We start from the raw sequence: 24,578 nt of genomic DNA, 5'->3' as shown, positions 1-24,578 counted from the left end.
CAGGTGTATGAGAAACACAAGTGGAGCGATAGAGTAACCTCCATGTTAATAAGCCATGATATATGTCCTCTTTATATGGCATTTAAAATATTTTTTCAAAGCTGGTTGAAGTTATTTCTGAGGGTTTGTTTTTTTCTTTCTATGAATGAATTTTCTAGTTTATTATTAATGCCAGTAAAATCCTACATTTTGGCTAGCAAAAAATGGGTGGTGCTGAGCTTTAAATGATGTCAATATGCTATTTTATGGTGCATTTAAGTCTGACTCAGTTTTGTATTGTGAAGTCTGATGTGCCTTAATTTACATATTTATCACCTCGCATTTTCCAGCACAAACCTCTAGGCTCAGAAATGTTGATGAGTGACGCAAAACTGACTCAAGCAAGCTTAAGGTCTGAATCAGGTTGAGGGCCATAGGCATGTTTTCCACAAATTGGGCTCAGAGTTCATACCAGCCGGTACTTACAGGTACCTCTCTGCTGAAAATGTCTCTGAAAAATGTCTGATCGAGACAAATACATGTCTATCCAACCATTAAATGGAGCAGCACAGACATCCTTAACTTCCTCCAGCTCCTCCTAGGGGTTCCCATGGTGCTCCCAGGCATGCTGGGAGCTCTGGTCTAATCACAAGTGAGCTATGATTGATGGGAGACAGAAATGAACTTGGGTGTCAATTGGCAGAAAAAGGTGATATGTCCTTTTCAGTTGATTTAAAAAAAAAAAAAACACAAACACAACATTTGAGATGATTGTACTCCTTGAGACTACAATTTGTGAAAAGTCTATAGGTTATGAACCTTTTTAGTCAAATGCATGCGATGACATGAGAGGTGTTTGGCGAAACAAGTGAACTGTGTCAGATTTATTAAATATGCCAAACCATGTTCACATGGTCAACTTTTAACCTGTATTAATAATGACACATATATCTCGCTGTCAAGCAGAAACCTCCTATCTATATATATCATCATTTTCATTTTTCATCATAAATCAGTGCTGCTGTCACCCTTTACATTTGTGTCTAGGTTTTACAAAATGTAAGTATTAAAAAGGTCCTCCTAGGTAGGAGGACCTCCTACCTAGTCTGCTATCTAATCTCTGACCTGTAGTTCACACTACAGTAGGTATCTCTAGGTCCACATTTTGCCATGATGACACACACACACACACACACACACACACACAGCAGCAATGCGTTGTTATTGGGCTAATAATAATTCTAGATATTTGATATCAAACCTGTACATAAACAGAAATTAATGTGTTAGGCATCTCATTCTGTGGTCTGAATAATAATTAATTATCAGAATGGGAGTTAGTAATCAGTTCTCTCACAATGTGGAAAAGATTATAAGTAGAAGCAGATTAGTCACTCAATTTACATCAAATTAGTTACATAATCAACATTACTTTGTTCAAATATGCAAGATAAGGCACAACAGGCATCATTACTGGCTTAAGACTATATCTGCTTTCGTTTTTGTGAGTAAACTGAGTGGACATTTTCTTTATTATACCATCAACATTTTCAAGTGCCAGGCTGAAGGGTAAAGTGCAATAGTTTCCAGAGAAAACTGACTAATTCTGTACTCGAGCAAAATCAAAAATCTGTGAGACTTTTGACTCTCATTGTAATTTAAAAGTAAAGATTGCGAGTGTGTGACAGACAGTAGTTGGATCAGATGACTGAAATAGTGTCTGGGCTGTAAATGAAAATGGTACTGGTCATATTGTAACCATAGAAAGGAGGTCTGGATTTCAAAGCACACTTATTTAAATATATATGTAAAGGGCTCATGTTTAAGCTAGATAAGGTGTTAAGTTGCTCTCTAAACTTGCAATAACAGATGTTCTTGAATGCAACAGTGACATATCATCATATTATACGATGATATGGCAAAATTGTTAATGAATGATATGGAAGATAGTAGTGTTATTTTTGAGTTGTACTGCAGGTCATGTGATAAAAGTCCAATATTCACTCTCCCTTTAGCTTTGGTCTGCAACACCTGCTAAATGCTTCATTACGTTCTGAAAACAGCTGGAAACAACCCCATAAGACTGGTGAGCATGAACAATAAAGTTCTGGGCCAGAAAACCAAAACAATGAGCTGAAAGGTGCTATAAAGCTCTGTAGCACTGAGGGGAACAGCAAAATCAATTATAGCCACTTTAATTTCTGGGGTTTTTACTAGCATGGTAAATGAAAGCACATTGCACTTCCTCACACAACAAACACGAAGAACTGAAAAGCTCGTTGTGTGTATCAGCGTCTCCTAAACACCTCAAACATGGCACCATGCAGATGGAAATGAGTGAACAGCGGTCTTTATAGTTTTTTTAGAACCTTCAAAGTCAAAATTAAAATTTCAGCAGGCATACAGTGGCAGTGGGAGTTGTTCCAAGAAATGCAGTGCTTTGCTTACTACACAGGCACGGAGATCTCCGAAGGATTACATAGCCTGCTGTCAACGGGGGGTACAGAGCTCAGGCTTAAGGAACCAGAGGATTAGAGTACAAGGGTTTGGAGTCTTGTGTCCAACCCGAGATAAGACGGCAACTCGGTACATCAACCACAGAGGAGGGTGCGTTCACACCACGAGGAATGAGATAGAGGGTCACCCAAGCCTCTCTATTTACTCTGCCAGTTCCTGTGAAGGTCTTCATCATAAGTTGAGAGAACAACTGGAGAATAATGTATCACCTCTCTTTGTAAATATCTGCTCAAAGCAATTATCAATGCAGTAAAGAACAGGGAAGGGCCAAGCACCTCTTGTCCTCAATAATTCCTTTATAGATGTCTTTAAATCATTAATGGTCACAGCTCTGCACTACTGATGAATGGGTTCAATTTAGAGGAAATCATGAATTTAATTAATTAAAGTAATTAGAGGCTGCGCTCGTCCATACACATGGAGACCTTATGGCCCGAGGATCTCTGAAGGCTTTTGTCTTAATCACAATGGGGATGTCAAATAAAAGACACAGGGAGCTTGAGGACAGTTGGAGGTGTGACAATAGCGAGGCTTGGCTCTCTTCTGCTACACAGCGAAGGGCCAAAGGAGCCGTTTGAGGGCTCATTACAAGCATGGAGAATGTAATGTCAACCCAAGGCCACAGCTCTGGAATTTACTGCTCAGCAGTCCTATATCCAGCTGTCATTGTTCCTGTCTAATTCACGCGAGCCAAGATCAAGGATGGGGTAGTCATTTAATTGTGGAAATGAAAAAGATGTTCCGGTTTAGGTGAATCGTTTAAAGGTATTTTTCACCACAGGTACATATTTGATGCCTCTTTCATATATAAGTGTGTGTGTGTGTGTGTGTGTGTGTGTGTGTGTGTGTGTGTGTGTGTGTGTGTGTGTGTGTGTATATATATATATATATATATATATATATATACACACACACACATATATGTGTATATATATGTGTGTGTGTGTATATATATATATATATATATGTGTGTGTGTGTGTGTGTGTGTGTGTGTGTGTGTGTATATATATATATGTACACACTGTTGCCCATAAAGTTGGAATAATTGTTCAATACCCCCAATTTTGTTAAAGCCTGAATACACAGTTTGCAAAGGTTGATTGTGGTTTAAGTTTCACTGTGATATGTTTGGAAGAGTTTGATCAATAAAGTTGAGAAGATATACACTTTATTTATCGAGAATAAATCACATTGTCACAATCATTTCATGAGAAGAGGTAAAAAACATTTTATTTCAACTTTATGGGCAACAGTGTATATATACGTTTATGGCGACGTTGTTGGGTCATACTTGAAGATTGTCTTGACCCGGACTAGTTTTTATTATATAGTTTTATAAGTTTACTAGTTTCTAATTATTTTCCTCTCTACTTAAATGTATTTAGGTGACAGAATATAATATTAGAAACATCTCTGTACATTATGCTGTCCGGTTAGTCCTCAATCCTAAAAAATTTTAATTATTGTAATTACCATCTCTATAACAGTGTCAAAAAACTGATTATAGGCATCGCACAAGCAGAGTTTAGGGTAAAGCAGCTAATAAAGTGACCACTGTTAAAACACATAAAAAACAGCAGGCAAACTGGGCAATGAACTGATAATCCCTGCTTATCTGAAACAGTGGGGAGTAGGTGTGAATGTGCATGAATATAATCAACTTAATCAACAGCGGCAGCTTTGAATACTACTGATGGCAAGATCATTTCATAGAAACTTTTTTTAATCCTATTTTTTTTTAATGTACCGTATGTTCCGATTCAGTTTTCAAGTTGCAGATATTTTGTTGCAAATTTGTTCTCGTCACTTAAAAACATATATTTATTTCTACATGCAGAAGATGCACCTTCATTGAAAAAGACATGCAGTTTGTATTCATAAAAAAGTTACATTCTGGGTCACATTTCTCAAAACAAACCGCTAACAGATTTGCATTGTGAGTATGCACTCAGAAATTCATATTGCTCTTGACAGTTGGATGCAGCCTGTAAATGCAAGTGGCTGAAGAATACCTGTCTCCCATTCAGATTAAGCACGCCACATTTATTTTCATTACTGGCAGATGACAGTTGCTCACCCAAGATGCGGAATTGATTAGGAAACCTGTTTTGTGCACAGCTGCCGGGGAATAAATAAGAAATGTGAAGATCGGATCTATCACGTCAATGAAGATGGACAAATATTGAAGGGACGCAGACAGGGCAAATTGAGTAGCAGATGACAGCCACGTGGAGCAGAAAGAATCCATTCAGGGTATTTGTCAGGTTTTTTGACATCCAGCTCACCCAGCTTGTATTACCTTTCATTTTGACAACAGTGTTATGTTTGTTGGACTCATGAGGCAGACAACATGTAGAGGAACCTTAAAAAAATAAACCTGTAAAAGCTGTGCTCCATCTGAGTCCATATTGAATGTTAATTTACAACCCTGTCCGCCGAGTGCTGTGCGAAGTGATTTTAACTATCAACCTGTAATGGCGATTTAGTCGTAGCCTGAGTTCTCTTTCATACAGTCATCCTTTGACCTTGGTGTTTTAAACTACCTGTAATATAACCTGTCATGACTAAGAGGTGATGATATAATCTAGGTGTCCTTCCACAACCGGCCTGGTGATAACTTCTCCAGCTTCACTAAGCTTTTTTTTCCCATTATATTGTTCACATTCAGGGCCAGAGCCTGTTAATTCTGCTTTATGGCCAGAATGGAGGACTCTAATCTTCAATTTCCATGATCACTTCATTCTGTAAAAGCCTGTAAAATACATCTCATGTTAGAAAGTGAGATTTTTATTAGGATGTTTTCTTCAGAGTAAAATATAACCAACTTGTAAGACGGCACTCTCTGTCAGACGCTACAATATAGGCTCAAGCGTAGCCAGATATATGCTGCTGGCAATTAAAGTGAAATATCCAAGCTGGAACAACTAGTAGAGCCACACTCATGGAAAATGGTGCTTTTTCATTTTCAAGATTATGTCTTACAATGTCTGTTGTTGATGATTTCACCGCTGCCAAGTGTGTAGTAGGCGTCAGCTTTAAGACCAAGACTGACGTACAGTCTAACAGCAAAAAATAGCCTGAACCGTAATGGTTGTTTGCGATAATTTAACAATTAAATGGCTTTTCCTCCCCATTATCAGATGGATATTAATTCTTTGACATGAAATTACTTTGCCTTGAAAACAATCTGTAGCCAATAAATGAGCCCAGTTGGTGCAAGACGGCTGATTTATATCATAATGAACGACCTATTGAAATTGATTGGCAGTGATCGTCGATGATTATGTTTTCTCTGTGAAATCTTCAAACGCTTTTCTGCCTTACCTTCCAAGCCACGGCTGTCAGCTTGAGTCACATCAACCACGTTGAGTCGGTACATGTAAAAAGAATTGCAGGAGTCGTGTCTGATGTCTTCTTTTCTGCCTCGGAGGAAGAGTGGGAGAGGACAATACAGTACTGCACACAGAAACAACAGTTGTTAGTTGTCAGCAGAGTTCAGCCGAGTTTGAAAACAAATTTCCTTCTTATAAGATGGCAGGAAGTTTGGGCATTTGGGGACATTAAAACATAATCAGGCTTTATATCTTGGGTTTTATCTGCAGTGCTCCGCTACAAAATGTTTTTTTCCTGACACTACAGTGATATACCTGGCAATCATTTCTCACATTTCATCAGAGTGTAACATAGAATATAACTTTTACTGTACACTCAGATTCCTTCTCTTTCAATCAAACCACAGCTAGTGTCACTGACTGTCCTCAGGAGCTAATAACCAGTGGATGGTATTGTGTCAGCTAAGTTAGCATTATGGCTAACTGATGTGCATGTTAACACATGGATTTGTAATTGTTTTGTACTTGTTCCCTGGTAGAAAATGCTGCCGGATGCTAAAATATAGCAGCGAAAATGTTCTAAGTGCAGAGTACACTTAAACTGATATTGATTTTTTAAATGATCTTTATGCATATTATACAATTCCACAGCGACAGTGGCAGCCATCTTGGTTGTTTGCGAAAATGCCTCAAAGATGCTCCTCTGTCAGTCGTTGTGTTAAACCCGCCCTATACTGATTGACTGATGATTAACCCGGGCTTAGTCAGATCTGCTGGAAATCTGTCTGACCTGGAGAGTGGCCAGATGAAGCTGCGAGCTCAGGTTTTATTTGCTCTGGCCCGCTCCGAGGGTCGCACTTAGCGTGTGGGTGCGTTCACAGGAAGGGTGGTGGTTGGTTCAATGTCTCTCATGTGGCCAAATCTCATTGCGCAAAGACCCACAGGTTGGTCATGCAAGGGTAATGGGGTTAAAGCTTCAGGCATCCAAACACACGTATTATCAGTATGATATGAGATGCTTAATAATTAAGCTTTTTCTTTTTGGTTGATGAGGTGCCTTGTTAACGGAGCACACGTCAGTTGCAGAGCCCATTTGGCTGCTGAATTGGAATCAACAGATTTACCAGAAAAGAATGTTGCTAACTCATCTGTGGGAGACAGATTGGAAACAATGACAATGCAATGATCTTTAAAGGCTAGCAGTTACACTTTAATCCTGCTGCAGAATCCCTGCAAATGATGGCAGCAAGTTGAAAGTGTTATTTGTGTAGCAGCGTTTGAGGTCGTGAGCCAGTACACAGCACATGTCAGATCTTTTGGTACTGCTGAAGGTTTCTATGCAAAAAAAAAATGCTTTAAACTCAAAAACAAAACTTTTGCAAATAACAAAACTCTAACCAAACTAAACACTGGTCCCAACAAAGGAAAAGAGTGTAGTGACTAATATCTAATGAGATTATTTACTGCCTCAGAAGTTGCATTTCATTCCATGCTCCCTTTTTTCCCCCCTTTCAAGTAGAATTGGTCACACGCTCTGTTGATATGATGACAATTTCCACATTTAGCTCTGTTTGACTTGGCTTCTGGATGTTGTCTTGGAAACTAATGATGGCCCGTCTGCCCACAGGAACCATGGTAGTGCAAGTAGCCGCCACAGATGCAGATGACCCAACATATGGGAACAGCGCTAGGGTGGTCTACAGCATCATCCACGGACAGCCGTACTTCTCAGTGGAGCCCAAAACAGGTAGGTACAACATTTGTCAGATGACAGTGGTGGTGATTTCATGCACAGATGCAGTCACAGTGTGTCATGTACGCGCCTTGAAAACAAATATTCTCACTCAGCTTTTTTACTGGGAGTGATGAGGTCCCACATAAATACAATTATATGCCAAAGTTAGAAAATGTAGTTATTGTACCTGAGAGATTTATATTTTAGATATTTCTCATTCATATTTAGTGTTCAACAAAACTTTTTGTTGCCCATATTGAAACTATGTTTTCAAAGACCACTATTGGCGATAATAGCCACACTGATTTTTTTTTTTCCTTCAACCTCCATGACCAGTTTATGAGGTACACCTGCACTATTCATAAATTTTACCTTTATGAAGCTTATAATCAAATTCAAATTGTCAGAGCTGTTTAGACTCCATTGTATGCTTATGACTAAGGTCAGAGTTGCACCGGTTTATGTGATATTTTTACCCAGCATTCACATATATGCAGGGGGCAGAATATATTTTCAGTCGTAATATAAGATTGTATTACATTTATTTCAAAAGTTATGTAGTGTGGCTTTAAGGATTGCCCATACTGGAGCATACACCTGAGTTAAGGGCTTTGATGCCGACAATGAAAACACCATTGACATTTTTATTTCCTTCAAAAAATTAAAGCATTGAGTTTCAAAGAATGCAGCTCACAACCAAATTCTGTCAAGGTAATAAAGATGACAGCAATCAAATTAGAGAACAGTTAAAGCTTGAGAAAGGGGTTCAAAATACACTGCAAGATAAGATGTGAGGTAGCCTAGTTTGTTGACTCGTGGAGCGTTTTAAGTACAGCGGCAGTCCTCGCTACATCTTCATAGCCGGCTCATTAGCCACTGCCCTGCCGAGGCTCGGCTACTACATGCAAAGCACTCTTGCAAGAAAACAGAAAAATATGGGCCATCCCATAATATTAGGCTTCATCCTCTGCTTGAAGAGCAGCACATACACACGCTGTGATTTTATGAATGTAGTTCTAATTCATGAACTGGAGAGTGCTATTGCAATGCAGGATTTAATGTCGTTTATTTTTCACACTCAGCTAGACACAGAGAGAGGATGGATGCTCGACAACAACAACTCCACAGTGACCTGTAAGGTTCACTGTAAACATTCAATGTGCCTAACCACTGGAAGAAAATGGAGCATTCAAGAAAAATGAATCACAAAAAAGGGGAAATGACTTCATACTGTGTTGGTATTATGGATGTGGTGTCTGAGGAGGAAGTGATGTGGGCATCAAAATTTCAGCACACTTAGCTGTGAAGTCTGCACAGTCTCACAAAATTTCTATGTTGTTTTTCACTTTCCAGAGACCTTCGACTAATGAAGCCTCCTGCTGAAGCTTTCATTAGGGAGCATTTCCATGTTTCCATGTTTTAGGGTGAACATTTACATGTTTTATACTCTCTAAATGAAAAAGTTCCTCACTGGTACTCTTTAAGCTTCGGCAGCTCCACTGGATGTCCTCTGAGGCTGTAAATCTTTGATTTTCTTAGAAGCTAAAACTTCTGTGGGCTAATTAATGTGTTAAAATGCTGCAATCACCTTCCTCAAGATGAGCTTAGTTTGGGACTTGGGAATTTGTGCTTCGTTGTTTTTCTTGGTTCCTTTCTGCCATTAATTCAGCTGGTAAAGAAGCACCTGGCATCCAGGGATATTGGTAGATCTGGTTTTTGTAGCTAATTTGGTTTAGTCTTAATTTATCCCGAACATATCAAGCACAACAAGCAGAACATATCAATCCTGATGGCTATTTTACAGTTCATGTTTACACTGCAAAAACACCCAATTGAATTGATATTTTTATTTTATTTATTTATGTTTAAACAATTCCTCAAGCAATTTCTTCTTTGAAACCAGATTTTGTGAACATTTCCCAGACTGACTTGTTCATCTTCATTCATCTTCAACATGTTTCTGGGGGCATGTCTTAATTTAATGAAATTGCTCAAGTCCATTTCCCAAACCCCACAGATTCATTGTATTTGCATAAAATTAACCTTGATTTCTAATGACTCCCAACAGCACAAGCTAACACTTAACAACTGAAGTACAAAACTGTTAACTAAAGCTTGCAATTAGACAAAATGTCAGATATTCTAACCGTCTCATCCTTTAAACATGCATTAACTGATTTTTTAGGCCACTTGGGAGCAATCCTTATTTGGTCTCTACCAACCCCTGAGGGAAGTGTCTTGATCGTTAGCTGCTAAATGCTTAACTATGTTCACCAGCTAACTGCTAATATTGTCTGCTGTTTGGTGCTGGATAGATAGCAGTCAGTGGGTTTGCATGAGGTTTTTAAGTGAAAACAGCTTAATTTAGAGTGATGGTTCATACCAAATGTTGAGTGCAAGTCCAACAGCTTTCCTTTAAGCTTTGTTTAAGCTTTTTCTTTTTCAATTAACAAATGCATGTTATATCTGAATATGGGGATGATGAGGGTACCACTCCCAGAACAAAATAGTCGTGGGTCATAGAGTGAAAACAATAATCTGAAAGGCATTAAAAATAGCTGTCACCAGAAAGCTCAGGCAACTGGAGAGTCTGGAGGTAATTCTTTGTGACTTTCCATTAACAGTTCAAATTGGTAATAGTTTGGGTAGAGGTGGTGGTTTTATTCCTGGCTTCTCCTGTCTAAATGACTGTCAAATGTCATTTGAGCAAGACACAGAAACCTAGTGTGCTATCAATGTCTATGTGTAAAAATGTAATTTTGCAAAAAAAGTGTCTTGCCAAGTGATTTTTAGCAAAGGAAGAAAGTTGCTTGGAGTAGCTTTAAGCGGAAAAGTTAAATTTCACAGATAAATCCACTCTGTTGCTCCGTCTGTAGGACAACGGCTGGTTTATTAACCTGTCAAACAAACAGCACACACATACGCACACCTAAATGTGCACCCAGATACAGCCCTTGGGCCCCTGCCAATGCTTCGGCTTTCACCTGCCCATCTCTGCCTGACCACGACTGATTATACTTGGCTCTCTTTCCATCCACGTAGAAAGGGATTGGGTCTCATAGTTATGAGATGCAATATTGGTGTCAGAATTGAATAGCATGGATGGTTGTCAGGGAGGTGTGACTCCATGTGGGACTTGATGCAGGGAAGCATGAAGACATGTTCTCTTGTTTGACAGGAGTAACCTTAATAACAACCTAGTGTAAAACAACGGCTTATAGAACAGTAACGTGACTGTGTCAAGGGGTTGTGCAGGATTGTACGGCAGCATTGTTACCACCTAGAAGTCTCTATTGGTTGACATACGTTTTTTGATTTTATCCCAATATTGCTCCCTGGAAAAGTATGAGACACAACTGTAGTTGAGAGAAATATAAGGAAGCGTTCACTTGGTTACTGTCGGTTTCATCTTAATTTAGTTACCTTTCAAGAAGGACTATCTTGGGGAAATAAAAATGTATGCTGCTAAAATTGCCCTGCTGCTTTCTTGTAAAAAAATAAGATCCTGTTGTGTCATCAACTTTTAACACTGAAGCAACTTTTATAAATATGGCACTTTTAGTATTTAATTGTCTATTTGTGGTTTATGTATTTGACACTTTAGAAAAATTATAGCACTTCCTCCTCTATAGTTACAATTAAGTTACTCACAAGCGGCTTATCTCACTTAGAACTATGTATTTGGGATTTGACCTTACATCCAGATTTCTGCTGCTTCTTATTTTAAGATTAATACATATTCAGATCATATGAACCTAAAAAGGGGCCTCATTTATTACGTTGTGTCCAACTGAGTTTTCTAAAACAGGTACAGGGCTGATTTTTGCCTCTGCCTGTTCAATGATCTTTAACAAAGTTTTTGTGAGAACACCCCGAACCCATCGATGAGTCTCGTGAGATTTCACGACACCAATACCAATTAGAGCAAGAGCAGACATTTACTTAAGTGATGTTCAAACAGCATGTCTGCCCCATAAAGTCCCCATTACTCTCATGTCATGTTTTTCTTAGACCCATTCAGCTCAATGACCAGAGTTCATTCTTTCACAGTTGATGACGTGTTTTTCATTAAGCTAAGTGGATTTTTAAACCCCATGGTTGACATTTCAAAAAGCTTTAATGGGTTATGATATCTTACTGTAAGTGGCCTGGGTTCTCCTACAGTAGATTGTATCGGTAACTCGAGTTCATTACTGCAACATGTCGTACTGTACGCTGCACAAACATAGTGGATGAGACATGAAGCAGAGATGTTGTCAAATGTCACTCTACTTACATTCTGTTTTGTATTGAACTGTCAGCCTGCATCCTCACATCCTAAGAGTGACAGTTGCTCACATTAACATGTAGACATTTGTTTCCAACTTGACACCATTTTACTTTGTCAGATTTTCTATGACATAAAAATGTGATAAGGTTTATAGAAGCTGTTGAAGAAAAATGTCAATCACGACGCTTTTAACTTTTTATCTGTTTCGATATGCATGTGTTCCTTTTACCTCAAAAATGGTCGTAGTTTAAAGCTGCACTATGTGAATTTTAAAAGGAGAAATAATACAATTTTCCTTTTTTAAAATGAATAGTTACATTTATAAGCATTAAAATGCTCCACAGCCGAGTTCAATACAATCAGAGGTTTTGCTGCCTCAGCCTTACTTGGTCTGGAGTCTTAATGCTGCAAATAATAGCCTTCAAAATTAATTTATGTCAAATATTGCAAACACGAAATGAGGATTTATTAATTAAACTTTACAAAAAGTAGCTCGTTGCAGGGTCAATCTTCTAAAGCCAATTGAATTGCCCCTCAATTTCTGATGCTCGCGATTCAGTTGCTTGTTTTACTTGTGTAGTAATACCCTTGAAATGTTTATCTGAGGCAATCTAAAACACAGTTCAATAAGAGTACAAGTAACAGCAGTTACACAACTTATATATAAAGAGCAGTAGCCATAAATAAGATGGTCATAGCTGTTGCTCAAGAACTAGTATCACAGGTGTTGGACCACATTGTGTGTGTTAACTGTTAGTTTTTAACATATTGTCAATAGCATGTATCTTACAGAATGCACTTCGGGGCTGAGAGACTAGCTTTTAGACAGCAGCCCAGGATTGAGTGTTGTGGGATGAGCGTTGTGCTTCTGTCTTTGCAAGTTACTAATTAGTCTCATTTGCAGCACATGCCTGAGCCATAGCAGAGGGTGACTTTGACAAAGTGCCGGGGCTGAAATGCACTCTAAGCTCCACGCGGCAATACTGTGGTAGCGATTAAGTGGCAGAGGGCTAATGGTCAGGAGGGGAGGAGGATCCGTGTGACCTAGTGTTAGGTGGGTTGCATCCTGACTCTCTTTCATCTAACAAGTCTCTTTACTCTGGTTCTTAATCCCAAATTGAATCTACAAGGTGCCCTTGGGAAAAGTACTTAATCCTGAATAGCTCCAATAACTTCCATGCAACGCATAATGTGGGCAAAATACATAAGTTGCTGCGCCTAAAGGTGCTCAGTTAAGACATCATTTTGTAATATATATTGATTGATAGCTTGTGGTTTAGTTTGAAGGTGAAGCTGAAATGGTAACACTGTTAAGGACTGCGTTCTAATTGATGGCAGGCTCAAGGAGGTTTGAACAGCTGCCTCCAGCTCCACACACCATGGCGATATGGCGAGTCCTTTAGAGACAATTATCCGCGCAAATTAGCACTGCTAAGCATGCATGCATGCTCCCAAATCTCTATGGCTGGAATAACAAGAGAAGAATTTAGTTAATGCAAGGTGCATGAATGAGAGGATTAATTGCATTCTGAAGGGGGTATTTAAGATGTGACACAGCTTGCCTCTCAAAGCGACACAACTATGACATCTGAATATGACAGGTACTCAGGTGAGAGAGGGCTAGACGGACTGAGCTTTGTCTCGTCTCAGCCTGAGAATCTAATTAAAGTGAATACACTCAAATAAAGGAAAAGGCCAGGTCCAATCCCTGTGTAATCTATAGCCGCTCCGGCTCATCTCATGTGAAACTTGGACGCTGAGGTCAGGAGGAGGCGAGTTTACTGCGATCAGCCTGTGACTAAAATATTAGCCCAGCCTTTTTAAAACCTTGTGTGCTTTTCTTTGTCCTATTCTTTAAAAACGAGTGTTGTTGTATCCCTGTCCAAGAGTCTTGCTGCGGTGACTGCACTAAATCGAGAGCATTACAGCTGAAGGCTAGATATAAATCTGGCTGCCTCTTGTAATAGGGGAGAGGGAGATGCAATTTTTCAGTTCTAATCACAAACAATACACACATACCTGATGTGTGCACAGACACACTTCCTTTCAGCGTAACAATACAAATGTATATATGTCCTGTGTGGTTTGGCATGATTCATATAATGATACGTTTCAATAACAGTTGGGTCCTTTGCACTGTGGCACCATGTGGGTCTCTCTTCCTCGTGAATCCCTGGGTAGCTATAGTGACCCATGATTAGAGCATGATGCTTGAACGTTACTCGGTAATAAACTACCTGGGCTGGAGGTTTTATTCCCTGTTTGTATGGCCTGTTTTTGTGGTATGGGATCTATTTCTTGTAAGTGGACCTCCTGAGGGTTCAGCAAATCACATGCTGCACCCGTCATGTTTAAGTGTTCATCACCTTCATCAGTACCTCTCATAGCTCCACGCAGAGCCAGAGGGTTCCTCCAAAGTCTGCACTTTTATTTCCTCTTCCTAAGACAAATGTCAAGTATCTGGGCTTTAGCAGGGAGCATGGCCTACCCGTCTGCCGCCAGTGGTGTGGAGACAGCTAGATAAATGCACGGCTACAATGCGTCTGGCTTGCACCGGAGGCAAGGAGTCACGGCGCAATGCGAGGCCGTGCCGTGATAGCGACAGAAGGATTTTAATCATCGTCTCTCCCCAGGAATGACACCAGCGCCGCACGGGGTAACAGAGATAGAGAGTGAGGGGGGCTGGCACCCAGCAGACAAACAACAGCCTTGTAACATCGGCGTGTGGATTAGCAGTGTCGCTCCGTGAGAAGTATGTGTGCTTCTGGCCAGGCAGGAGAAGAAACATGTCGCTGTTTCTTTTTTTTTTTTTAGCATGCTGGAATCAAGATTCATGGCATCATTAACCACAGCCAATATCTCTCAGGCTCCAACACACCAAGCTGATATTAAATAAGTATATCAATTGTGTGTGAAGCCTATCTATGGTTTAGTGAAAGCATTCATTTGTCTCAGTACTGGCTGCATAAACTTAACATCTTTTTCTCGAGGTTATTTCACCTTTTAGGAGCCATCCGTTGCAGCTGTTATTATAATCCAACCATTATCCTGCTTCCTTCTCAGCTCTACTTCTCCCAAATGTTTACAGACGCCTCTTTTAAGTCAAGACATGCATGCTTTGTCCCTGCGGTAGTGTTGTATGGCGTAGAGAACAGGAAAGTTTTATTCTGTTTGTGCCTAGCTAGTATTAAGGGAGCCTTGCTGGATTGAAGGCTTGAAGGAACCTCTCTGATGCAACTCAGTAAACAGGGTTCACAGGTGTCACTGCAGCAGGCACCAGAGCAGTGGTGGTGCTCTTTAATTGGCTATGAGGTTACACTGTGGAAGAAGCAACTCAGAAGTGATGAATGGATGGATGGAGGATGGATGCAAGGGATAAAGGGAGCAGATGGGTGAATACAGCACAGCACACATCCAGTAGATGCTTAGATTCTTAGCATAGAAGCATTAGAAAAAAAACCAAAAAACAACATATGACATGTTTTTACTTTGTCGTTGAGACTTAACCAAAGAAGACAAAGGCAGCCGTTTTCTCCCCCAGTGATGCATGACAACTTCCCTCTGTTCATTATTTGATGCAGGACTGAAATGGCATGTTTTGTAGAGCAACAGCAAAAGATTATTGCTTTATTGACCACCATCATCCCACTGTAAGACCACCGGCAGGGACTATGGAGAAAAGAGGTGGACAGCTCACTATAATTTAGCGAACTGAGCCATTTAGTTGGAGCAGCCAATAACAGTTTTCAGCTGGAGGGACTGTAATGGCATTAATAATGGATGGCAAAGAGAGAAAATTAAACACTTAATGGATTGTTTATTTCCAAGTACAGCCACGGTGACGGTCAAAAGGCATCTTCATTTTTCTTTAAAAGTCTTTTGTTCCACTTCTTTTGATTTCTTTGTGCTTCCTCCTTAGTTCCTGGATTGAATTGAGTCCTTTAATGCCCATGTGTCAAAAGTGATCCATCTACTACATCTTTGCAATAGATTTATTTCATCGTTGATTATTCCAGGTATTGCTCAATTAACTGGTTTTTGATTATCTCAAATCCTTATTTTCATTTTGTCTAAATGAAAATTATTTTTATATCACTACTCTTCTAATACACATCATGGGTAACACATTTTCATTTCATTTCCTGTGTAGTTTTATGCGTGGCTTTTTTTCCCCCTTTTATACATCCAACACATAGATTTTGTACTTCTACATCAATTTTGCGCGCGTGGGTGAAAAATTACATATAATAATAATAATAATAATACATTTTATTTATAGGCGCCTTTCACGGCACTCAAGGACACCGTACAACACACAGTTAAAAGTTACCGGCGAGCAGCGGCAGCAAGTTGCGCCAGCGTTCACTCGACCGGAAGTAATAGTGGGGAGGAAAACAGGAGGAGAGAGAGGGGTGGAGAAAAAACATGCAACACCAGACTGTACTCATGTGGAGTGCAGTGTGGGGCCGGTAAAATATATATGTATTCACTATGGAACTGAAATTAAAATCAGTGCATGAATATGAGTCATTTTTGACCCATGCTGTGCATTAGAAGGGTTAATTGCACATGCAATGTGTGTTTTAGTGAGAGTGTGTGCTTGAACTTGTACCAGTCTTATAAGAACCAGACTTGCAGTGTTGCTCATTGATAAGGTGTAAGCCTAAATGAGGTTCAGCCTACAGCCACCTAAGCTGCTGACTCCATGGTCAAATTATTGTATACTTTGTGTTTACATCCCCCAACGCCTGACGGCTACTGTACTGCGAATCTTCACAAATGGATATAAGGAAAACATTATGGATGACAAAATCCATGAAAATAAGCTTTTTTTCATTTGACAGTATTACAGCTATGATAGACAATGGTATTTAATACTTAACATTTGATATGTAATTGAAGAGTTTCTTTAAAAATGCGTTTCTGTGAGCACTTACCCTTTTGTCTTTTAAGGAAAACTGGAAAAACTGGATCTGGTCTGAATCAGACAACCAATCAGGGTTAGCTAGCACATGCGGTGTGCTATAAACCGACTGAAATACGCTTATATACTACTCAGGGGGATGATGATTCTCCAATTGTGTCACTATGAGCGACAGTTTTCACATTGCATTGTAATTTGACCAGTTGTGATATAAAAACAATGATTAGTGCAGCTTTGAGTAAAAAAAGAGGCATAAATAAATGTACTTCTACCTCTTCAACTCAGACAATAAAATGTGCAAACATTCCTCTTAATCCCACTGTCTAAAATTTTTTTCAGTACATGTAATGAGCAAATAAGTACAGTGTTTGTTTAATCCTCATGAGAGTTGGCTCCAATTACATGTCAAATTTTGGTGTAATCTAAAGGATTATGAAATTCTTTAGGTGCCAACTCTAAGTAACACCCCCCTTTGATCTTTGATCTGCTTCATCAGGCTGTGAATGCGATGAAGCAAATAGAAATGATTCATTTATTCAGGAACTCTGTGCTAAGGCTTTGTGAGGTTCGTAATGAGTTATCTCCCATATTTCTGTAGGGATCTTTAATAAGTGCCATTTAATGAATGAAACACATTGTGTGGTAAGTCATTAACTTTGAAAGCAACAGTGATTGCTTTTGAAGGATTAGGACACTTTTCTTTGCATTTAAATGTGTGGTGTTAATTTTTCTGGAATTATCATCTCTGTCGTCACGAGATAAAGTTGAGATTGGAAAAATTAATGAAAAGATTTCTCCACAAGCTTTTTAATATTTTGTGCATGTGTACAATATCTTGGCTGTGTCATACTGCAGCTCAGGTGCAAACAGACTAATTCATTTCTTGCCAGTGTTGTCACATCTCAGATCTTTTTCTGATACTGATCAATCATGACAGGGGGACGGACAGATAATATCTCTCCTGGAGGCTAAAATGTCCCCTTGCATGTGCTCACTTTTCTGACAACATCTTCACATTAACCTCATCATATGTCAGACTAAACTATTTGGAGTGACAGCACATTTGAGGGCACGGAAGATTCACAATTCATTGCTGTTGTGTAAACAAGCTACCAACCATTATGGATAACCCCCAGTCATGTATTCTTGTAATCACTACTTGAGGAGTTGATGTGAAACGGTTTTTTCAGCTTGAGTTCATTTTTTCAGACCTTCCATTTTGACATGAATAGTTCCAGTACTTAAATGTTCTACTTGTCAACTAGCTTGGTAGTTGAAACACTTTTAGGGCATGAAGTGTAATTTTGTTGATGTGTTTTAGTCACTTTTTGTTTGGTGCTGTTGAAGCTTTTTCAATGCTATTTTATAAAAACAAACAATACTGAACTGGAGGCATTTAAAGTTCAGTGGCCACGTAGAGTCCTCCAAAATTAATGACTTTGTAGGTAGAACTAACAAAAGACAGATGAAAATAACAGGAACATTTATGAAACATATTTTCTACCTGTCACCTAAAGCAGTGTTTCCCAGCACTAATTTGGAAAGTTAAAATTATTTGGTTCAGACAAAGATGTTGTTGTTTAGAGTTGTTTACTTTTACAACATGCTAAAAGTAAACGGTTCAAATTGATACAGAAAAATAGCCAATTTAAATACGGCTAAAATAGTTATGTCTAAATTGTTGAAACTGTTAAACTGCTAAAATTATTGGATACAATACAGGTAGAATACTTTCTAAAAGTAATAGATAAATGATTGAAATGTCCAGCTTCAGCCACTTAAAGTACAAAGTCAACCAAACATTAATAGTTTAACTGTAGGAAAACATTATTATGGGCTGTCCACTTTTACATTACGTGTTAAATAAGCATCTAAATAATCAAGTGAATACATTAGGAATGTTTCAGTGAAGGGGTACTTCGCTTATGGGTACAGTACATATAACAAACAATGTGGGCAACAATGACCTCAAGCGTCATTTTCTTCCTCTCTCTTCAGGTGTCATCAGGACAGCTCTGCCCAACATGGATCGGGAAACGAGGGACCAGTATGTGCTCGTCATCCAGGCCAAAGACATGGTCGGCCAGATGGGCGGCCTCTCCGGCACCACCTCTGTCACTGTCACTCTGACCGATGTCAACGACAACCCGCCTCGTTTCACTCACAGTAAGACTGTCTTCCTGATTTTCCCTACAGGGTCAATTATGCATGTCATGTAAAGTACATGCCATGTTTTCAGCAGCTACTCAGCAATCGGAAAGAAAGAGCGTTGAATGGGATTTTAAAGACCTATTATCGAAGAAAAGCCACTTGAACTCAGAGAATGAATTGAGGGCATACTTTATACAGTATGCAATGAATGCAGTAGTACAAGAATGTCTGGGCTGTTTATCCACCCTTGAAAAGAAATCATTGGAAAATATTAAATTTGCTGTATTATCTGTAGTTCAACTGAAATGTGTAAAATTCTTAGAAGCAAAACATGCTCATTAAATTCTCATCATTAAACTTCATTGTATCACTTTTCTGAGGTTACATTAACTGCCTTTCTGTCCACGTTCTCACTTTATCTTTGGAACTTTCCTATATTTGGACTTTCAGCAAACATTTGGACTTTTACGACTAAATTACAAAAATAGCCCTCCTGCAAGGTGTGCACCTTCTTGCTTTACTCTTCATCAGAGCTGGGGGCTGCTTCGGCGTTGGATACCAGGATCAATCAGGCTCCGTTTTTTTGTTGTCAGCCTATTTCACGGGCTGCTAATGGGTTCCAGGACGAGCTTTAGGATTCAAAGGCATGCAGTGCTTCTCATGATAATCCGAAGCGCCGGCAATCGGTTTACCGCTGATAGCCCAACCACTGTCTGGCTGGTGCACTCACCACCGGACTGCCATGGAGCAGAGTCAATTTGCAGGCCCCTTGGGGGAAAGAAAGGTTCAAGTTTGCACAACAAGTCATCAATGGCGTTTTAACCCAATGCTGTCATGCTGGGAAGAAAGAGACTTTGGAGGAGTTTGGGGTTTTGCTCCTGCTGTCGTGCTCACAGGGTCATGGGTCAGAATCGATAGACCATTATGGAACATCAGAGCTGATAGACTCTGGAGCTAGAGGTAGTCCTTGGGAGAAATGAGAGGAAAGAAGACAAGGTTAGCTGCATGGGAGCACAGGCCGGGGGGAGCCTGGAGGAAACGGGAAGAGGTAGGTGCAGGGGCAAAATGGAGGGAGGAAAGCAATTCTTTGGTCTTTTAAAGGGCTGCTATTCCACGGCAAATTAAAAAGCCATTATAAAGATTACATGGCGGCAAACAATGTCAGGCAGATTAGCATTTAGACGGTGGCAGAGGGAGACACAGTGAGGAACACAGAAAGGTCTGGTAATGAGCTCTGCCATGGTGATTGGAGAGATTATGATTATGAATATGATTCCCTTCTTTATTCTAATAAGAGTACTTTAAATCCAGAGGGTCAGACAAAAGCTCCAGGAACACAATAGAGAGTTTCGGAGTAATAGAATCTTCAAGTGGACATTTCAGCCTGTGAAAGGTACCGAGGAGATCTAAGCCTGACACAAGCTTTTTTTTTTACCTTCTATTCTCTTTTTTCAGTCCAAGACATAACCCACTACATTCAGACAGCATTTAAGGATTTGTATATGTTGTATATTTTGCTAAATATATTCCTCCAGCTGTGAAAGTTGCAGAACCTTGACACCTGAAATTAATGGCTTTTATAATTGCATATTTTACTTTTCTATGGCCTTCTCCGCTGCCCATGCAGCAGTATGAAGTGGAAATGTTTTATTCCATGTGTGTCACTACTGCCGCCAGTCTGTGTTATGCAACATGAATTTATTGAGGAGCCAAATCAAAGCCGAAGGGGTATAACAAAGGCTGAGCTGCTTGAAGGTGAGTTGGTGGTGGAATAAGCGCATCCATTACCAGCATCCGCTCCTGTCCTTCCTTTTTCAGAGAACTATCAGTACACGGTGCTGGAGTCGCTGCCGGTGCAATCTGTGGTGGCCAGAATCAAAGCTGCTGACGCTGATATAGGCTCCAATGCAGAGATGGACTATAGGATCATGGACGGCGATGGGCCTGGCGTGTTCAACATAACGACAGATGAGGCCACACAGGATGGGGTCATCATCCTTCTGAAGGTATAAATCATCAGTCACTCTTTGCCCAAAATATTGCTACAGGTTCCATCCTGAAAGTCAGTGAGACATAAGGCAAAATTTTCCGGCTGTTGGGTAAAGCCCTGTATGTGAGCAGCTAGTGTGACATTAAATATTACTCTGAATATTGATTGGAGTGGTGTGACTATCCCCGTACAGTTACCTGTGTGCCACCCAGTCCTTTTTCTATCTGCAAATACTTAAAAGAGCAACACTACATTTTTCCTTCCTTCTGGATGCCAACCTAAGTTGCGAATGCTTATTTTGTATTTTTATTTTTGCATCCATTTTTTTGTGCAGCCACAGTTAATATATGAATGAATATTAAATCTTAATGTGATGACTGTGATTTTTCTTTTCTATGAAAAGTCCTAAACCAACAATGCATTTATCCACATGTTTCCTGTGTCTGATGCATTTTTTCCCTCTATGCCGCAGAGCTCCATTATTGTCCAAAACTATTAAAAACACATAAATGACCCACACTATTGAACTGTGTGAGCACCAAATGTGCACAAATCTACAGCTTAAAATAGTGCCCAACAAATGTATTGTTCAGCCCTGTTTGAAAAACATTCTAAGAACAGTGCCCAGCTGTTTCATGGACCGTTTTAGCCTTTTTGAATATTTACAGCATTACTAGAAATGAATGGGCACAGGACAGAGGACAGAGGGTGCACACAGGACAGACAGACAGAGGCACTGTTGTGTTGCACAAGATGTGATGCATTCATTGTTTATGATAAACTGGAAAAAATGATGATACCATTTCCTCTGTGATCTTTAAGCAGCAGGCAGCAAATGCCTGTTTACTAGAAGATATTAGGATAACTGCGTCTCCCAGTTTCGTTTTCTCCTCTTTACTCCTATCAGTCTGTTTCTGCACCTTTGGATTAAGTGATAATCACTAGTGACAAATCAGCATTGACTATCTCCAGCAGCTTTACCGAAGTAAACATCCTCATGGTCAATCAAAGGTTTACAACCACAGCAGCTCACAGAGATCAGTGTCGGGATTGATGGAGGGAACAGAGACATTTTGAAACTGTAGACATATTCCTCTCACAATGGGAACCTAGAGGCTATAAATAATGTCACTGATATCCACTTACATAAATAAACAAAAAAGTTAAATATGTGAAGCCATCATTATTCATTTATACAGGAAATTTGTTGCACATTCTTGCCTCACTTTTGGATGCACCAGAGCTCATGGCTCATAATTTACATTTCAGAGTTTCAGAGGACTTGAAATGGTCTCCTCAGGCCACATGGATGTGACAGTTCATAGCTGCAGCTCTTTTGTAGGCGCAGAGCCATTGTTGGACACTAGCAATTCTTGTCAGATGGGCCAATTTGATCCTTTGTTTGTTTTGCACCGAACACACACAATTACAACATGGGAGAGAGTCACTGACAATGAAAGTGTCAAATCAATGTTCTCCTGCAGTATATTATACGTTACAATGGGGAGTTGCAGACAAAATGACAAAATGTTTTTTTTTAAAAGCATTCGTTTCAGAATGCTTTTCACCATGGTGTGTGCCTTTCTTAAAATCAATATTATTGCTTTTACAGCAGAGTGTAACTGTAATCCATCAACAAATGACTTTGTTTAAGTGTGATGCCATGTTAAATTGTAGTTGGTCTTTAAAATCCACATCTTTAATTGGGATACATGTATAACCTATTCCTTTACCCTTAGCTGGCAGTGTTTAGTTTCCAACAAAGAGCTCAAGGTCTTTTGCCAAATTTCTTATTGTGACAAGAAAAGAGAACACCTCTATCATACGCTGTGCATTCCTCCTGTTTCTCTCCTCCAGCCTCTGGACTTTGAAACGAAGAGCAGCTTTTCTCTGAGAATCGAAGCAACAAACAGGAATATTGACTCCAACTTTCTGAGTTTGGGCCCGTTTAGCGACACAGCGTCAGTCAAGGTGACGGTGAAAGACGTGAACGAGCCACCTGTCTTTTCCACTGCACTTAGCAAGATGGTTGTTTCGGAAGATTCCAAAGTGGGCACGTCAATTGGGAGAGTCTCTGCCCATGACCCAGACACCTCCAACAATGCCATCAGGTAAAATATCATTCATAATTCATTTACTTTCGGGAAAGTGTAAAAAAAATAAATTTTCAGGTCTCGTTGTTACCCAAGAAATGTGCTCTTGTCATCCCAGAGGATCCCAAATCAAGTAAAAAAGATTAAATTTATGGCTTAACTGATTCAACTACTCCACATTATATGCAAACACAGAATCCGTAGACACTCGAAACTCCCCGTGTGGTTGTCCCAAACACCATGCCAGATGGTGGCAGGGCGAAGGAGTGCAGCATTTGCAAAACTGAAATGCCATCTTGAACAAGAGAAGGGCATTCCTGCAGGAGGGTCACGGCTCAACACTTGTGCCGTGGCATTTATATCTCAAAACAAGCACTCTGGTTGCCAGTCTGTGCAGTGTCACTCTCGAGATCCCCACCTATTTTGCATTAATTAAATGAATATTGTATGGTTTTCATGCTTGGTCTGTTAGGATTGTTAGTAATCTTAATCAGAAAATCAAATTACTCCACCATTGTAGCTGTAAATTGCCTCTTTTTGCTCCTGTGACTGTTATCAGTGTCTGCAATATATTTCACTACATCTGTTGAAATTAAAATTATTGTGGAACTAATGCAGCCACAAGAGTCAAATTACATTGCAATAATACCCTTTGGATGCAGGCTAATTGAAGTTGTAATTTTCTCTAGAAATACGTTGCTGTGTATTGAAAGGGTTTGATCATTGTTGTGTGCTGAGGGACAAGTAGACAGTCTTCAGTTGTATCCAAATTGAATAGGGTTTTGTTTAACTTGTGCTTTTAAGTTCAAAGTTTCTGCTGCATTTCTGACTTTAAAGTAATCTCTGGACTTTTTTAGTTGGGAAAAATATATGTTATATAACGGGTGAAAATAATTCATTGATGGCTGATTAAAGCTTTGATCATAACCTTTACTTACAAGTAGAAGAAACTAAAATGTCAAATCAATACCACTATCTGAAAGCAATTTTTAACACGATGTTGGTTGTGTATTTTTGTCCAGGTACTCTATTAACAGAAACACAGACTTGGAGCGCTTCTTTAATGTGGACGCTCTAAGTGGAGTCATCAGCACAGCCAAGCTTCTGGACCGAGAGGCCAACTCGGTCCATAACCTCACCATTTTCGCCATCGAGAGCCGTAAGTGTACTTAAAGCACACTCTGTCAAATCTGTTGTACCAATCAGAGTTGACCATTCACTAATCCCCTCCCCCAACCAGCGATTGTCTAATCATAGCTCAGCAACTGACTGTCAAGCTGTCGAGCAAGTAAACTAATCAGCAAAACAAGGTTACGGATAAAGCACCAGTCTAATTTTACGTTATTCTTTAACACACTTTAGTGGGTAGTTTTCTCACACTGTAATGACATTCTGTTTATTAATATGTCTTCTGCATTAATCAGAAATCGGTGAGGATGCTAACTTTTGGTGCGGGACATTCAGATTTAGTCTTTTAGCTCAATACTACCTCATGCATGAGGCCATCAAGAACATATTTTAGACTCATTTTATGAGAGTCTTACTTTAAAACAATCTGAAAAGTCAGCAGAACAACAGTGTTGTCA

The 24,578-nt window shown here is 39.6% G+C and overlaps 1 protein-coding gene across 1 annotated transcript in view; it reads left to right on the top strand.

The window, feature by feature from the left end:
- The window catches only part of LOC139220776 (cadherin-7-like), an 82,947-nt gene that overhangs the window by 34,187 nt on the left and 24,182 nt on the right, over nt 1–24,578 (top strand). The window contains exons 3-7 of the mRNA XM_070852611.1: nt 7,457–7,576; nt 18,757–18,924; nt 20,728–20,915; nt 22,757–23,010; nt 24,015–24,151. Coding sequence (XP_070708712.1) covers nt 7,457–7,576; nt 18,757–18,924; nt 20,728–20,915; nt 22,757–23,010; nt 24,015–24,151 — 867 coding nt within the window. The remainder of the gene's footprint in view (nt 1–7,456; nt 7,577–18,756; nt 18,925–20,727; nt 20,916–22,756; nt 23,011–24,014; nt 24,152–24,578) is intronic.

Source organism: Pempheris klunzingeri, chromosome 21 (genome assembly GCF_042242105.1).
Source record: "Pempheris klunzingeri isolate RE-2024b chromosome 21, fPemKlu1.hap1, whole genome shotgun sequence".
Taxonomy (NCBI): domain Eukaryota; kingdom Metazoa; phylum Chordata; class Actinopteri; order Acropomatiformes; family Pempheridae; genus Pempheris; species Pempheris klunzingeri.
The sequence above is the reverse complement of the archived record's forward strand: the minus strand, read 5'-3'. Positions and strand labels throughout refer to the sequence as shown.